The sequence below is a fragment of the Tauraco erythrolophus genome, chromosome 8, assembly GCF_009769465.1.
Source record: "Tauraco erythrolophus isolate bTauEry1 chromosome 8, bTauEry1.pri, whole genome shotgun sequence".
In the NCBI taxonomy this organism is placed as follows: Eukaryota; Metazoa; Chordata; class Aves; order Musophagiformes; family Musophagidae; genus Tauraco; species Tauraco erythrolophus.
This window is the reverse complement of record NC_141472.1, coordinates 6,631,263-6,648,285: the sequence shown is the minus strand read 5'-3', so window position 1 is coordinate 6,648,285 and position 17,023 is coordinate 6,631,263. Positions and strand designations below refer to the sequence as shown.

The following is a 17,023-nucleotide window of genomic DNA, read 5'->3' as shown; positions in this document are numbered from 1 at the left end:
TCAAGCGGTGAAGGTGTTCCTCCCGTGGGGATCAGGGTCTGGAGAGCTGGGGGGGTCAATGAAGAGAGATGGTCAGGTCTCAGCCGAGGCTCCATAACCGGTATCTCTCCCTCCCAGCCCCAGCCATTCCTCTGGCTGAAATCAGCACACCCCGAAGGCCAAGCCCGGGTGAGCTGTGCCCAGGCTGAGCTCCGCTGCACCAACACAAACCTCCCTTTGCTGCTGGAGCTCGCACCCAAACACATCCTACATCAGCACCCTGGGCTGCCGGGCGAGCCAAGTCGCCCGGCATGCTGTGGATTTGCCTTGTGGGCTCTCACCGGATGCTGAGAGCAGCTCTTTAGGAGTTCCAGAAGAGCCATCCAAAAGTGCTGGGGCCACAGGCTTTGTGCAGGGAAAACGCCTCAACCCCACGCTGTGCGCTGCGGGCTAAGCATTGCCCCTGCCTGCCTGCCTTTCTCTGCCCTGCAAACACAGCTACGAGGATGGTGAACGAGGATAGCTGGTGCTCCTGGCCCCCATCAGCCCCGGCAGCGAGGTCTGGGGGTGGTGGGCAGGAGCAAGCAGTCAGGAGAGGAGCACTGGGGAAGAGCACACAGCCTTGCCCAACTTCTGCTGGTGGACAGCAGAAAGCCTCTGAATAGGTATCGTGCTTGATGTCATGCTAAGGGGAAAAAAACACATCCTGTCCATGCTCTGGCCATCAAGGAGCCATGGTCATGCAGCCCCAGGCTGCCCCAGCAAAGAAGGGATCGGAATGGGAGGCTGAATCTTTCATCCCAGGTACACAAGCACAGGCACGTGAGCAAATGCTTTTTTCAGTCCCAACTCCAGCCCGAGCGCTGCTGCATTTAAAGATGTGCTGCGCTGTCCTGCACATCTTGAAATCACTGCATTTCAGCCTGAAGTGTCTGGAGAGGAAATCTACTTGAGACAAGAAAAGAAATATAGTATGCAACTGAAAATCCATTTTAAACACAGAGACGGCGGTTTCTCTGGGGTGTCAGCTTTGCATCTTTCGCTGGCTTTGTATAGGTGGTGAGAAGAAGCACACCGTTCCTGTGCAGCGCTTCCATAGGAGATTTGGGAGCACAACTATGTACTGAGTAGCACAGAACAACGTCCCTCGGGAAAACCACAGCACCGGCTGCAGCAGTACCCTCAGGATACAGCATTGCAATGTCTGGGTGGGAGCTCTTCTGTGAAGGACCCCATGAAAAAACCTCACACCACTAAATGAAAACTTTTGGGTGAGCACGTCATGAAGCTGCCTTGCTCTCCTTTGCACTGGGAAATCCAGTTGGATTTCCATTGCAGTTCGACCCTAAGCCATGCACGCAACCCCGAATTCAGGAGTAATGCTGCTCCATCCCTCCATCCTGCTCTTCCCAAGCTCTTCGTGCTCAGTCATGCTGCCAGTTGGCTGGTGGCCCACCACTGCTGCATCGCCATGCCCGCGCTTCCCCGGAGCATCCCGCGCCCCAGAGTCTCATCTGAGGCATCAAAACCCAGAGAGGCTCCAGAGCCAAGCGTCGCTCATCCCCTTTTTAGTCCAGACACAAATGCCCTTAGACACAGGCTTTCCTCCAGGAATAAATAATGCTGCTGAGATGTTGCCCACAGGGAACCAGAATACAGCACTCCAGGAGTGCTTCAAATACTCGAGTCCTCATGCACATCCCAGCTTTCCCTTTCGGGATCAAAGCAGTTCCTTCTAGAAGCAGCACGGGTGTTTTAAATCAGCAACAGGCCACAGTTCAGCATGGGGCTCGGCAACGCCGCCTCCTCCATTTTCCTCTCACTCATCTCCTAGCTGAGTTTTTTCCCCATGTGCGGAGCTGATGCGAGCGCTGTTTCTGGGAAGAGACATCCCTGTGGTTAAACTGCCTCTACGCGAGTGTGGGAATCCAGAGCCAGTCTGGTTTCGCAATTGGATAGGTTTAGTCTGCGGGATGCTTGCTGATGTCTCTTGTTCCTCTTTGCAGGACAACCCTGCTGAGGTGGAGGTGGCGGGGGGAGCTGCACATCTGGAGTCGAAAGAGTTACACATCTGGTACATTCAGTACTTCCTAAAAGTCACTGCCACGTTACCCTTTGGATGGAGGCCGGGGGCTCGATGCATAGCACAGCAGACTAAGATCCACAGCTGCATTTTTTTCAAAGGGAAAGCAAAAACAACCCTCTCGGCAGATCCCCAGCACCCCGTGATATTCAACATGGGAGCAGGGGAATTTCTCCAAGACCATGACCTTTCTGCAAGTCATTCCACCCTGAGCTCAACACTCACACCAGCTGCAGACACTCGTGCCGCGAACGGAGGCACAGCGCTCCCCGCCTGTGCCCACTGACCTTCCCAGGGACAGCAAGGGCTGGAGACCCTCAGGCCCTCTCCAGCGAAACCTTGTCCTTCTGTTGTGAATCCTGGGCTGGCGAGACCGAATGGGCTTGGGCCAACGTAAGCTGGGGGCTTGTGCCACCAACCTTGTTCCTTGGTGCAACCAAGAGAGCATGGGGACACCCATGGCCAAGGATGCTGCTAGCCACGCGTGCTTGCCCAGATTGTCTAGGATGTTCCCATGAAGGTCCCAGCTCTGACGGGACCTTTTCCGCAGTGGGACAGCGTCAACCTCCTGCTAGGTGGATGTCACTGCTGGTCACCGGTGCGGGGAACACCTGCTCCTTCCTCACCTCCAGCAGCATGGCATGCCCTCTGCAAGCGGATGGAGCAGAGGCTGGAGCACCCGACATCCAAACGCTGCCCACGCCCCGGCTGCAGCAGGATGTGCGCGAAAAGCTGGTCAAGGGGGACACCTAGTGACCAGCTTTGGGGGGCCCAAGACCGAGGGCCGGGGGACCACCCTGGGACTGGGGGCTACGGCCCCGCAGGGTTAGAGGAAACAGGCTGCTGGGCTCTCGTCTTCTGCAAACGGAGTCGGAAAGGGTTTGTGCCAAGCCCACGCCCTGCTCCCACCACTGTGGCCAAGGAGAAAATGAGATTAAGGATTCATCCCTCCCGTGGCACGGCGCAATCCCCCAGAAACCCTTACCTCTGCCGGCACTGGAGGGAGGAAATTACCCTTGCTAATGGACCATAAGCTTGAAATTAGCATAATTAAAAGTGACTAGCATGAATACATAAAAAAATCTGAATTACAACTAAAAGAGAGTATTAAATTTAAAGAGTCTCCCTGGTGAAAGTCACTTTCCCTTAGGGGAAACAAATCTATTTTTTTCAATCCTGTTATGTACTAGATTTGCAAATATAGTCTAGGAAAAAAAACCCGCACATAACAATACTCCAAACACTTAATTTTGGAGAATGACCTGGAAAGGATATGAGGGGGAGAGGAGACCTTCAGCTGAAGCCCAAGGGGCAGAGCACGGTCCTCAGCTGGCCTCTCTGATGGAGAGTCACCGCGCTCCGGGGGCAGACAGAGGCATCGGACCAATACTTTCCTGCCAAAGTAACAATTTCCCACGAAACAATGCATTCCCAAAGAGTTTGATTATTACTGATATGGTTACTTCCAGAAATGTTGAATTATTCTGTCTGGATAAAATACATTGCTTTGAGAGAGAAAAGCAATGCATTAAAGCTATTCTGTTGATTAACTGGGACATTCACCTTATATTGACTATTCACTCCAATATTAGAGATGAGCATATAATTTTTCCAGTGGCATGGCTGTGGATGCATCACTGGAGCATTTTAAGTTCCTGTAAAATGCAAACCCAATACATATCTCAAGTGCAAGCAAAACATTGAGGTTCATTCCAAAGAACACAGCGTTATCTCCTTTTGAGCCATACCAAAGAAACCAAAGCCAAGTTTGACACATTCCTTGTGATTTTGTTGTTATCCTTGTTGTCACCAACATGTTCTCAGGAGATGCTGCAATTGTTTAAACATCTCTTTCTCCAGGCCTCGCTCAAGCCCAGATAATGATGGATAAGATGCTAGATTCCCACATAACACTGGACTTCCGCTTCTTTTTTGCTTTCTTTGCAAAATAACCTGACCCCAAAGAGAAGTCGCAAAGTCAAAGGCTCGGGTAATGCCAGAAGGAGGGATGCATCAGCCATGCCGGCACAACCACATCTTTCACCGCGCCCTCTCCGCAGGATCCCACCCAAGGCTTTCCACAGGATCCCCACTCTCCAGCCCTACAGCGAAGGGCTCAGATCCTTCCTCCTCCCTCTGAAACATAAATGCACAGCAGGGAGAGGCAGCTGTATCCCTCCCTCTGCTGAGGATGAGAGTCCTGAGCAATGAGGAGGCAAATAAGCATTTGCTCTGTAGGGGTCCAGCATGGATTTATCATTTTCTGCACACCCCATTTGAGAAACTCCCAGTTTTGTTTGCAGGAGGGCTGGCATTTCCCAGCTAGAGTCGCTCAAGTGGCTTTTTCTATTATAAATGGTCTCCAGATAGCTAAACTGAAAAAGCACCCCGTATCAGAGCAAAAAGCAGAATTGTGAGCGGTTTGGCACATGGAGGCTCCTTTGCCTTGGAAACACCTCGAGATTTAACGATCAAGCGAGCAGACCTCATTTGGACAAAGCGAGCTGAAACGCCACCGGGAAAAGGCAAAACCCAGCCCCGTTCTCTGACCTCCCCAGTGGCACATTTCAGCAACAGACCTTAAAAACCACGGTCCGAGCAGCGTTACTTTTTACCTAGGTGCTGGAAGATTAGTGAGACTGTCCCACGGCTCCATGCAGAGCCAAGGCTGCCAGGAGCCCGTGCTCCTGGAAGGTGGCTGCTAAGGCTGGGACTGTCCCTTGTCCCCCCACGGCCCTGTGCACTGTTCCCCAGCGTGCTCCCAAGAACCCAGGTCCTGCTGTGGTGCGTGGCCTGACACGGCGGCTCAGATACCCGCCTGATGCCAGAGCCATGCTCATATCTCACCTCCCTCCCTCTACCATCCGTGTCTGCGGCGGCTTTACCAGCAGGCACGGTCTTGCCGGGTGACGGACATATCGTGGTGGGCTGGGATGGGGATGGTACCCAAAGGGGGATGTTATCCATAGGTTCACTGGCATGGAGATGGGTACAGAGGTATCACTGCAGTCTGATCCTCCTCCCCAGTAGCCTCTGAGCTCGGTTGCATCTGGCAGACCCAATCTGGCATTTGCTATTTTGGGCAGCGCTGTCTCAGTGGAGGTGGGGAACAGCACTGGGAGCCACGTACGCACAGAGCAAAGAAATTCAGGGCAGCCACGATCTGCAAAAAACACGGGTCCTCGTGCAAAGCCGTTTCTACCTTCACTGCAATTAGCATGCCATTACAGTCCCCTGCCTTCCTCCGGGCACAAGCGCCCGGCAGATGTACGAACCCCAGAAACGTGTCCACTCGTGATGGATTTCCCTGTCTTGGTTGACATGCTGCTGATGATTTCTGACTGCGCCCTGTGTGCCAGAGCTTTGAAGTGCTCCTATGTGCCAGGAACGCAGCACGAGAAGAGGCAGGCTGCTCCTGCCATGCACCTCGGTTGCTCTCTGTGTGCCTCCATCACCCACAGGGTCTGCTCATCCTCCTCTTTGTCCTACACCCCACAGGAGAGCCGAGCCACAGCAGGATGGGCTGGCTCCCTCCACGTGCTGTCCCTCTCCAAGGAGGTCATCACCCCAGGCCCCTGGCTGCCATCGCTCCACTTGCAGGGGGTGGCAGCGGGATGTGAAGCTTCTGCTGGCTGGCACGTTCCCCAGCTCACTGCTCAGGCCACTGTGGTAGCTCTGGCACACTGATGAGTGATTATTTTCATGCTGGGTCTCACACACAGGTTTTCTGTTCTTTCACTAGGAAAAATACTTGGGCTAGACCAGAGTGAGGAACAGGAGAGGATGAGAAGTGCCAGTTGCCCACAGCTGACCTACCACCTTGGCAGGTGGTTCTGGGCTTGCTCTGGCCAGTCTGCAACTTGAGAGAGGCAACATTTGGTGCTTGGGCTCCCTATTGCCTCCAGCATCAGCACAAATACAAGGGAGGCTGCTTCCCCTCCCACGGGGAGGTTACCGGCTCCACCTGGGCCCCTGCAGCACTGCCCAGAGCACCTGTGCTCACCCGGACAGGGAATAAGAGGATGCTCTTGAGGACGTTCGGATGTTGGACCACATGAAAGGCACAGCTGAATCCAAATTGCCGCAGAGCAGAGCAAGGGGTTGGGAATGGGAAGTAAAGAACCTTATGAAGGAGCTGGAAGCACCTTTAAATGCAGAGGTTTGAAATGCTCCAGAGAGCTGAGTAGACATGGATCTTACGGCACCTAGGATGAGCAAGTCATGGATGCTCAGCAGCTACCTCCACCTTTGTGGAGTTTCGCCAGCAGTGGGCTCCTGGGCTGGAGAAAAGGACCTCTAAGGAGTAGTGATGATGCTGCCCGATGCATGCAAGCCCGTAAGCCCCAGCCTGTCCCTGGCTCCACTGATGCGGTGGCACGTGCCAGTCAGCACAAGCAGCAGGAGGAGAAGTGGTCCAGCATCCTGGCAGGACAAGGGAGGGGAGCTGCCAGTGGTGCCTGCCAGCCCTATGGGAGGAGGAGAGTGAAAAGCCACGAGGTCTTGGGGCTCACCTGGAAAAACAATATATTTCCCATGTGGTACAGTGCAAAAATGTGTTATGTGGCTGCTTTAGTTGTCTGGGGATGTGATGTATCACGATCCCCTTGTTTGCAAAACAGGAAAAACATGTACTACACTTTTTATACAGTAGGAAACTGATGGAAAATATATTTGTTTTCCCACTTGAGTTAGGAGAGAGAAGTAAAGCCTGGAAACAGAAGGCAGGGCTGGGTCCAGAGGGTCCTGGGGAAGGATGTGGGGCACTGACATGGCAGATCTGTCCAGACAAGGGGGCAGTGACATGTTTGTTGTCATACAGTAATATGTAAATTCACCTTAGGGAAAGCCAAAGCATTGTGTAAGCCAAGCACCCTCTCCTTCAAAAAAAAAAGAACGCCTAGAATCACTCAGAAAGTGCACCGCTCATGGGGATGTTGTCTAAATCAAATAAAAGATGATGATGATGCTAATAATAATAATAACAATAATAATAATGATGATGATGAAGGTTTTGCAGACAACCCCCACCTTTCCTTCAAGCAGCTAAAAAGGTGCAGAAGGATGCAGAGGGAAGGATGGGGCTGGAGATGGCAGGGTGACCCAGGAGAAGAACAGTCGGAGCCCATCGGTAGCAGAGCTGCACAGACATTTATTGAACACAAACAACGACAAACACAGCTGGCTCACAGAGCTTCCTGAGCTATCGTCCAAAGGTTTTGCTCATGGGGATTGTCAAAAGAGTGCTTTCAAAGGCCGCTGGGGGTGTGAATCCCATACAGCTGAACTCTTCCCACTTCCAGTTGCTCATTAGTTAAAAAAGAGGACCATTTGTGTATGTGTGTGTGAGAGATTCCCTTTGTTTAGTATTAAAAATGGCTTGTCTGGACCCTGCCATGTTGCAACCAGAGAAGTCTGCGGGTGAACCCATGCGTGCACATCGGCTTGGCTCCCGCAAGTTCTGCTTCCCAAATAACACGGAGTGAAAACTATGGGTTACCCTGAGGGCAAGGATGCAAGGTCTCAAAGGTGAGCCAGGACAAGCAAAGCGAACGGAGAGGGAGCATCGAAGGAAGAAGGGTGAGAAAAGTAAGGACTCTGAAGCACACTCAGCTCTGGGTGGCATCACACGTCCATAGGCTACAGCAAGTACCGCCAATGTCAACTCAAACGTTTAAGTAGCTACACTAGACTGACACTAGAGACCCTGTCATCTTCTGATGGCTCGCCAGCGGAGAAAAAAACAACCCTCCCCGCCCCCCCAAAAAGTAGATGAAGTAATAACACCATACACCGAAAACAAGGACCATAACCAAAGAGTTTAGGAGCAGCCTCAGGAGCACAGTAAGGAGCTCGTAAAGAAACGTTCCAGTGTGTGCATATGTGTGTGTGTTTTTATATATATATATATATTCGTTAGTAAAGAAAAGAGTATCTGTGGAGGCAAAGGGAAGACAGTAAATGTACAGGCAGTACAGGCTGGGTGGAGTGCCAGTGGCTGGAGAGGGTCGGGTGGTGCGGAGTGGAGGATGGTGGGTGGAAATTAGAGTGCGCCCATTCCAGTGACCTCAGACGTCAGCCTAGAATAGACAGGGGCAGAGAGAGGGGTAGGGGGGAGACAAAAACAAGCGCTTAATATCTGGAGCAGAAAAGAAAACGAAGACCCTGTGGGGCAGCGCTCCTCCTCTCGCCTACGCCCTGCTGGGATGGGGGGCAGAGCATCACCGGGTGGCTTGAGCGCACAGGGCTTGGGGGTCCTGGTGGAGGGCACGGGGTGCTGGAGCACAGAGCCAGCTCAGTGGCCAGCTGCCTTCCCCTCTCCTTGCTGCTGCCAGGTAATGTCTGTCCCCGGCACTGTGCTGCTGTGCCAGCGGTGCCACAGGGATGCCGGCAGGAGACATCCCAGTACGCAGCTTCACTTCTACCAGCATTCCCTCCCCATGGAGGATGGGCAGCAGTACCAGCTCCCCTGGCTTCTTCGTTTTGCTCTGGTTTTCAAAACCATGGGAGAGGCTGAGCTCTGCCCCATCCTGCCCCCACACCAGGTCATCTCTGCCTCCACCACAGCACAGGCTGCAGCTCAGCCAGCCCTTCCCAGTAGTGAAGAGCCACTCGTTTTTCTTTTCTTTCCCTCTTGTCTCAAGAGGTGGGGGAGATTGGCAAGGAGCTGCAGGGAAAGACGCTTGGCCGTGCCCGCAGGTGCGGGGCCAGCCCCGTCCCTCTCCTGAGCAGCTGGAGAGGTGCCATGGGTGCGGGCAGCGGGACAGCAGGGCAGGACGGGATGGTGGAAGTCTGTTGCAGGTCGGGGCTAAGGTGGGTTGGGTGCAAGGAGGAGAAAGCACGTACAGACCTCACCGGTGCTCCCAGCCCACATCCCAAGGAACATCAGAGTCGCCACCAACAGCCCCTCGTCCTCGGGACTCTGCCAGCAGCCTCCCACAGATGAGCACATCCTGGGCTGGCAGCGGGTTGGCACAGCACCAACTTTGCCCGCAGCAGAGGGCACGGACGGGCGGACGGCCTTGGTTTGCGCAGCTACGCCAGGCGGGTGTGAAGCCTGCAAAAGGCTCTCGTCTCCCCTTAAGTTCCCCATCCACAAGTCTATAGACACAGGCAAGCAGGTCTGCATGAGCACCCCAGACATGGCTCTCCGCCAGCACGGAGCTGGTCCCCGACCCCTCTTCCAGCTATGCCTCCCCTGCACACTCCCCTCGCAGTCCCTTGCCGGACCCCCCGTCTTCCACAGCACAGGCAGCACCACCCCCCCAGCTGGAGGTGGCATCAGAAACCTTCAGCTTCTGCGAAGTCCTACTGTGCCAAGTTTTTTAGCATGAAAAGGAAGCAATCAGGCCATTCCCATGTCTTGCATTTATTGGACCGATTATTTTCACTGGATGGAGGAAAGCCTTTGGGAGGCCTGGAAGCACGTGGAAAAGGCTCTGATGAGGCAGTAAGCGATGCTGGGATCCCAGCGAGCAGGTCGCAAGTGATGCCTCCCCACCACCGGCTCAGCTCCGTCCCCGTCCCCATCCCCTGCCTCATCCGCAGGGAAAGACGGCGGCGATTTTGCCCACCCATGAGCAAAATCCTCGAGCGAGGGTGGCGGGTGGGCAGGTGACCGGCGCAACCCGCGGCTGCTCTGCCCGCAGCGAAGCGGCTCCTGGTCCCCAGCCAAAGCACCAGCAGGGTGAGAGGTCCCGCTGGTGACGTCTGGTCCCCGCTCAGAGGTCTCAGCAAGCCACCATCTGTCCCAGCCAGCCTCAGGAAGCCCCTCCTGGCCCGCGGTGCCAGGAGCGAGCGCTGCTCCCGCTACGTCAGCAGGACGGGTTCAGCCGTGGTGGGAGGTGGCGGAGGTCGGCGGGGGGGGTCTCACCTGGCGTTGATGAGGTACTGCGCAAGGCTGATGTTTGCAGGGGTTCCTGTGATGGTAATTTGGCGCTCCGATGACCCTTCCGTGGCGTTGGCGATTTTGATCTGCGCTCCCGACATCTGCCGAATTTCATTGATTTTGGTCCCTTGGCGTCCGATTATGCAGCCTATTAGCTAGAAAAAAAGCACGGAGGGAACGTCTGAGAAGCGGCAGCTCTGGCAGTCACCGGCGGGACACGAGCACAACCGCGTGGCGCTGGCCAGAAGCCTTCCTCCCCTGCCCTGAGGCACGAGTGACCTTAATGCTCATGAAAAACAGGAGAGGGACAGCCGAGGGGTGAATCCCACCTGTACGCGAGCACAGTCCTCCCAGGACATGTCCAGCAGCCTTCCCTGCTCCACTCCTCGGGTGGCAAATTTCAATTATCCGCACACACTGCCCGGCGTCTCAGGGGGCTTCAGGAAGAGCGAGCCGTTACACCAGGCTCATTTAAGTAATAATAATTCTCATGGTCTAATAATTGGTCCATGTTTTGCAAGGGTTTAAGGATGGGAATGAGTCATGTTTCAGTCTGTGCTCCACACCTGTCCCCTCACCAACCACAGCAAGCCTGAAGGTGCTCATACAGGACGTGTTACTAGAAGAAAACAAGCACACTACCTTCCCCAGGGACAGCCCAACCCCAAGTGCCCTCTTATCCGCCGGTGCAGCCACACACCACAGATAGCTTCACATTGCTGATCCCATCCCATCCTTCTTCTACCCTGCTGGGACACCCTCGCTGCCTTTTTTACCGCCTTCAGCTCTTTCGGTGCAAGGCAAGAGCTCACCAGCGTGCATGCCATTGACAAGAGAGCACCATGTGGCTGTAGTGCCAGCAGAAGAGGAGATTTCTGCTTAAAAATGTGTCTTTCAGCCTCTGGTGAAAAAATTAGAGCCAGTTGGAGCCTTGAATTTCCTCAACGGTCTTCATCTTTGCTCTTGCTCACTTGTGCATTAAACTATGGTTCCCCCAAGCACTTCCACAAGTTGGTGATGCTTATCGAGATGTCCAACTTCTCCAGCACAGGCATGAGAAGTTTCCGCATGCCCTGCTTGGCCATCAGCATTTGAGCTCTTTTCCAAGGTTGCACTTGGGAATTTTGTACATGGGACATTCATCTTGGCAGCTCCTGGACTTCTGTCACTGTCTGTAGAAGTGGAGACAACTATTACTCCACGAGTTCGCTGGTCCTGTTGACAGATCATGGGACTACCTTAGTGTCCCATATGGACCTGAATATGTGCCCCACTGCAGTGCTGGAAGGGTATCAACTATCTCAGGGGCTGTTCAGCCCAACAGCCACCCATCCTGGTCTTCAAAGTGCAGAAGGAACTAAGAGGTGCTTCAGCAAATGAAAATCCCTTACAGCTGGGAACCTGCTGGGGAGACCTGAGGATCCAAATCTATTTAGAGAAATGTTCAGCAATATTGAAGCTGAACAGCATTCAAGTTCCTCCTGAGAGTCAGAGGAGTGACAAGATGGATTTAATCATCAGATTTCCTTGACCTCTCCTCTCTCTGCAGTGCAACGACAAGCTGATCTACACCACCAGCACACGCCTGTAGACTTTTTGCTTTAAGAAATTCAAATTTGTCCTCTGATTCCCAGGAAAGTGGCAATGGGAATTCAAGAGCCTTCAAAACAGCAGGAGGCAGAGCTAAGGAGGCATTTTTCAGCAGGCAGAAAGACACAGGTGATGACATTTAACGCCGTGCAAGTTCGACAAGAGACAGGCTTTTAGTGAGCGAATGCTCTGAGTGTTCCTGGGTCCTGTGGCAGGTCCTTCAGCATGTTAAAGGAGAGGAAAGGCCCCTTTGCAAGGGGTCACTTGATATTCCTGAAGATGCCCTCTTTGCTCATCCCTCACGCTTGACAGACGTGGCAGTCAAAACCTTGGCGCTGCTTGCAGAACTCCCCACGGCCTCCCAGCGCGGGCTCCTCACTGGATGGACAGAAGCAGACCTGGGATCAGCCCTGCCACCATCTCCCACGGCCTCCTCTGCAGAGGCCTCCCGTGGCAGCTGGCCTTGGGGTGAAGCATCTCTGAGGGTTTCAGCCACGAGATGCTCAGAAGCTGTTTAACTGCCGCTTCTCTCGGGTGGAAGGAGGCCTGGACATGCATCCCAGAGGGTGGAGGTGCCTGGCAGCTGCAGCCAGGCTCACTGCCCTTCCCCTGTGCTGCCGTGCGTTGGTGAACAGCAGGAAGAAGTGGCAACGGCTGCCAGACCCGATCCAGAAACTCCTGATGAGGATGGGCTGAAGGTGTTCTTAGGTGATGGGAATGGGGACAGATTGGAAGTCATCCCCCAGCTTTCCCTGATCCTGATTTGAGTGCAGGCTGGTTATCAATCCATGGAAACCAGTGGGGCAGTCCAGAAGCACGTGAGACCCTTGAATACAGGTGCCAGCTGTGTTGAGCCTTCCATCTCACCTTGTCCCACCTGAGCATCCCCAAGCAATCTGCTGGCACTGCTCAGTGCCCAGTGTGACTCCAGCCTCCTCCCAGTGAATATCCCAGTCTAACATCCACTTTACCACAATGCCTCCATCTATAAGACTCAGAAGCTGCTTGCCACCAGTACGAAGATGAGACGCATCGTCCTTCAGAAGCTTGTGTGGCACCTTGTGGCGTCAGAAACATTAAGTAAGTAATACCTCCTCTTCAACCACCCCCAGTAACTACACTTGAGCTGAAACATCATCTCAGATCTGTCAGTGCTAATTTAAGCAATTATGGTTTAATCAGGGCTGGCTTGGGAGCTCAGTCCCCTTCCCAGTGCTGTCAACTGGGCATTGTTTCATGAGCGCTGAGTTCACTTGGAAAGGAAAAACGGGCATTAAGAGGGTTCGTACCCAGGAAGCTACCAATGGGGTAAAGTCTAACAGATGCTTTACGCTGCAGGCTGATCCCCAACAGACTGCACATGGCATGGGTGAACCTGGTGAAGGGGCATCTCTAAATATATTTTAAAAAATCTTATATCTGCAGCTTATATATATATATATACACACACACACATATATATATGTGTATACACAGACACACATGCCGATGAAGCACTTGGGTTTACTTACATCATTGGGAATGGTGAGTTCATGAGTACTGGCCGGGGGACTGGCATCCAAACCTGGGCATATGCAAGGGAAAATGGTTATAGCTCGCCGAGGCAGCACGGTGGAGCTCCGTTGGTTTCCTGCAACAGTCAATACTGCAAAGGCTGTGTCCTGCTCCGGGGCCGGGAAGGGAAGGGGATCACACACTCTGGTACAAGGAGGAGAAAGATGGTTGCTACCTGGCTCTCCTGGGGCTGGGTGCCACCTTCTCCTGCATCCCTCAAGCTGGCCTCGCAGTTGCTGCCTCATGAGCTGCCTCACTTCCCACCCTCCATCCTCCCCCTGGGAACGGCTTCAGAGGAGGGTGCATCACAGCACAAGGTCGCGGCATCGCTGAGGAGGGTCTGACTGAGGTGGGAAAAGCACCTTCCCAGCTCCACGTGGCAGCAGACAGCCTGCTGGCTGGGAAAACCAACCCCGGAGGCAGAGGGTCTGCCAGCCGGAGGGTTGTCCACGCACCCTCCAGCCCTCTCTGGCATAGCAGAACAGAGCTGCTTGGTAACAATAGCAGCTTGGTGCCCCAAAACCAGTTTCCCCAGGGGATCCAGCAGTGCCAGCACAGGGCCACCTGCAAAGTACTCTGCAAGTTGGAGCCCCACAGACTTGCACGCTGAATTTAGGCCAGGCTGCTAAGACATGCACGCCAGATGGACCTGGGACTGGTGGTCCCTTCTACTCCCCAAGGGAAAGCACAGCAAACAGTACGTAGCCACTAGGCTACCCTGCGTGTGCAGCTCCAGAGGCAAGAGGACAGCATGCCGCAACGCTCCTAGGCCAGGCTGAAGCTTGCCTCTCCCACAGGTTTCCATATTAAATCACCTCAATGCCAAAGCAAGGATGTCCTATTGCAAACCTGCAAGAGAGCAGCTGTCTAGTGGCTAACAGGAATTTGCAGTAACCTCGAAAAAAAAACGTATCCATATGATACAAACTACTGAGGAAGGTTTTAAGAGCAATGCGTGCAAGAGTCCAAGACACTTGTGCAGAGTAAGGGAGCGCAGAGAAAAGGACACTGGCAGTGCTGGGCTGCTACAACACAAGACAGCAGCAGCACCCAATTTCTGGTCACCCAATCCAGCATGGCGCTATCCTGCTGCCTTAACCACACCGAGCAACTCCCCCGAGCAATGGCCAAGTTTTGCCGGTCTGCATTTCCACCAAGGCCCTCTGCACTGTGGTCGAGGAGCTCCTGACCAGTTTTGCCAGCAGCAGCCACACAGGTTTTAAAACCCGGCAGGTCTGAAGTGATGTCTGCCTGGATACCAGCATTGTCAAAGCAAAATCTCTAAAATACTAAAATGAAGCCTTAGGTTGCAATCCCATTTGAGCATCACCCCTAGAAAGGAGAATATCAGGTATCCTCGACTCACCCTTGCATGATTCCCATGCTTTCCCACGGGCACCTCCCTTGCAGAGACACGATGCCTAGGTACATCGCCCAGGTGCCCGCTTGCAGGAGGTCTCTCTACCACGTTTTTGACTTGAGAGAAGACAGAAAGGCAGGGAATGGGGATGTAAATCCTCCACTCAGCAGCCCTACGTCCTCCTTCACCTCTGCTGGGTGCACTAATGCCAAAGCTTGCACAAAACAGCACCTGCCCAGGTTTTACACAGTGGGTGATGCTTAACACTGACTTTATAGCACACTGCACTAGAAAGAGACATTTCACCAGCCCTGCACTGCCTTTCAGGCCAAGCGTCCTCGCAGTCTGGGGCAAGATGGACTGCACCTAACACGAAGACATGTCCTCCAGGGTGCAGGTGTCCCCGTTTCTTAGCCATGCATTACAAGGATCAGCTTAGTAGCAGCCTGAGTATGGCAGAAAATGTCTTCTGAAGGGAGCACAGCACTGGGAGTGGGCTCAGAGCAGCCCTGAAGCACCCAGCGGTCTTTGGAAATGCAGGCTGGGCTCCTCAGACTCAGAGACTGAGCCCCCACCCCACACTCAGATGCCATGGGTGCTGCTGGAAGCCCTTGGAGCATGCAGTGCCATGGCACGACACCACTCCTGCATCGCAATGGCCATCGAGGGATGGCCACGTCCTCTCCATCACCTGGAGATTGCTTATTTCAGCATACCAGATGGCCCCTCTCTGATAGGCACATGCAGTCCCCGTGGCTGTTACGGGAGGGGGTCAGGGCAGGACTGATTGCCTCAGGTGGTTGCAAAGGGCAAAGCAGGGCACAGAGAAAACAAGGCTGTGCAGGTTGGTGTCATGAAATCTATTTTTACTGTAGTCTTGAGGGGTCTGTTTGCTTGGGCTACGTTTGTTTCGTGGTTCGGTGATGTCCCCAGGCTCTTTCGAGGCACACGTGTGACGCACCATGGCTGGCCGCAGAGCACGCACGTGCCCTGGGTGTGCCCAGGGGAGGTCTGGCTCACACCGTCTGCGACCCATCAGGTCGCCGGATAACTCCTCTAAGCAATGGGAGGTTATAAAAGTTAAGCACATTCACCACATATGGATGAATGTGCGGGACAAGCGACATCAAGATTTCTCCAAGATTATGGCCATGATTTGGCTCCTCAGGGTCCTGTCCCACTAAAAATGCAGCTCACCCTGAATGGCTAAAACTGTGTCTTGTTTCTGTTCCCACAGGCATTTTTCTACTGTTTCTGAGCAAAGTTTATGCAAAATTAAATGAAAGAATAAGGGATGACTCTGATGTCTTTCCGTTACATGGATGGCAGTTATACACAAACATCATAAAACTAGGCAATAAACTCCAGGCACTTTTCTTTTGACATGCTGTACAAAGGAGAATGGCAGGCCCAGCGCTGCCTGGTCTCTCCCTGCCCACCAAGAAAACCTGCCATCTTCTCCACAAATACCACCGTTTATCTGGGAGCACAACAATGGCACAGTCCTATTTTAGACATATATTTCAACAGAAGCCTGCTTATTTCCCTGTAGCTTTGTGTTTTACCTGATGATTGGCCCATCAGATTTTGAGCTTCTTCGGAGGAATGTAAGGGCAGCTTTTCTCCTGAAGAGCAAAGAAGAAACAGGTTTAAGGCTTTTGCCTTCGAGGAGATAAGCAATGTCACTTCATCTAGGAAGCTCAAAATATGATGAACATACTGTCAGAAAAAGCATTTCCAACTGGCACTTTGACCACGGAGTAAACAAAGGTACTTTAAGTATCTCCATTTCCTGCGCTCTATCTGCGTCCCAGGTCACCATGAACATGCCAGCCTTGAGGACGAGGCTGCTGTGCCACGCCACAACTGGCTGTCCTCCCGTCAACACAGCTCCCTATGGCCATGGCTCCTTCCCATCGCTCTCCCCGTTGTGGAGGTGCCACCTTGCGTGGGTCAGCACCGCTCCCCGCAGACACCAGGGCAGCATCCCCAGCCGGCACTGAACCATTCCCCTCAGGAAAGCGGGGATGTCCCACCGGGGTCCAGATCAGCACACGGTGGAGGATGCTACCTCCTCTGGGACTGGCACTCATTGCTTCTGCTGGGAAGGCCAGCAAAGCTGGGAGCAAGGTTAAGCGTAGCTTTGCAGGAGCAGTCCAGGTGTGCATGGTTAACGGCTGAGAGCTCGCCCATGAGGACCGTGACCCCCAGACATCCATCCTGTCTCCCTGTTAGCTCCCTGTCCCTTTTCCCATGGGCACTGTAACTTCAGTTTTACTTGCCCTGCTTGTTTCCATTAAATAACATGAGTTTAGAAAGAGAAAGAAACTACAGGTAAGAAGAGAAGGATATCTAGAAAGGGCGTGTGGGTACGTACCAGGGAAAGCGGGGGTGGTCTGTCCAAGGGGAGTAAAGGGGGTTTGCTGCATAGCCAACTGGTGGAGCTTGGTCAACTGCTGAGGGGTAGGAGGGACATTAGAGCTAAGAAGGTTATTGTCATAGAGTACAACAAGTCACACCGAAAATCAAGGACAAAATTATAATGGAAGAAAAAAAAAAAAAAGGAAAGAAA

At 53.3% G+C, this 17,023-nt stretch overlaps 1 protein-coding gene across 11 annotated transcripts in view; it reads right to left on the bottom strand.

Annotated features, from left to right (window-relative positions):
* Positions 1 to 17,023, bottom strand: part of PCBP3 (poly(rC) binding protein 3) — a 53,500-nt gene continuing 36,477 nt past the window's right edge. For 3 of the 11 annotated variants that reach the window (XM_086615301.1, XM_086615304.1, XM_086615307.1), the window contains 5 exons: positions 16,829 to 16,904; positions 16,017 to 16,076; positions 13,049 to 13,101; positions 9,933 to 10,102; positions 8,103 to 8,139 (listed from right to left, as the gene is read on the bottom strand). In XM_086615301.1, coding sequence (XP_086471427.1) covers positions 8,103 to 8,139; positions 9,933 to 10,102; positions 13,049 to 13,101; positions 16,017 to 16,076; positions 16,829 to 16,904 — 396 coding nt within the window. Of the gene's footprint in view, positions 47 to 8,102; positions 8,140 to 9,932; positions 10,103 to 13,048; positions 13,102 to 16,016; positions 16,077 to 16,828; positions 16,908 to 17,023 lie in introns of those variants that run through there. The other 8 variants (XM_086615298.1, XM_086615299.1, XM_086615300.1 and 5 more) reach the window with 5 other exon arrangements.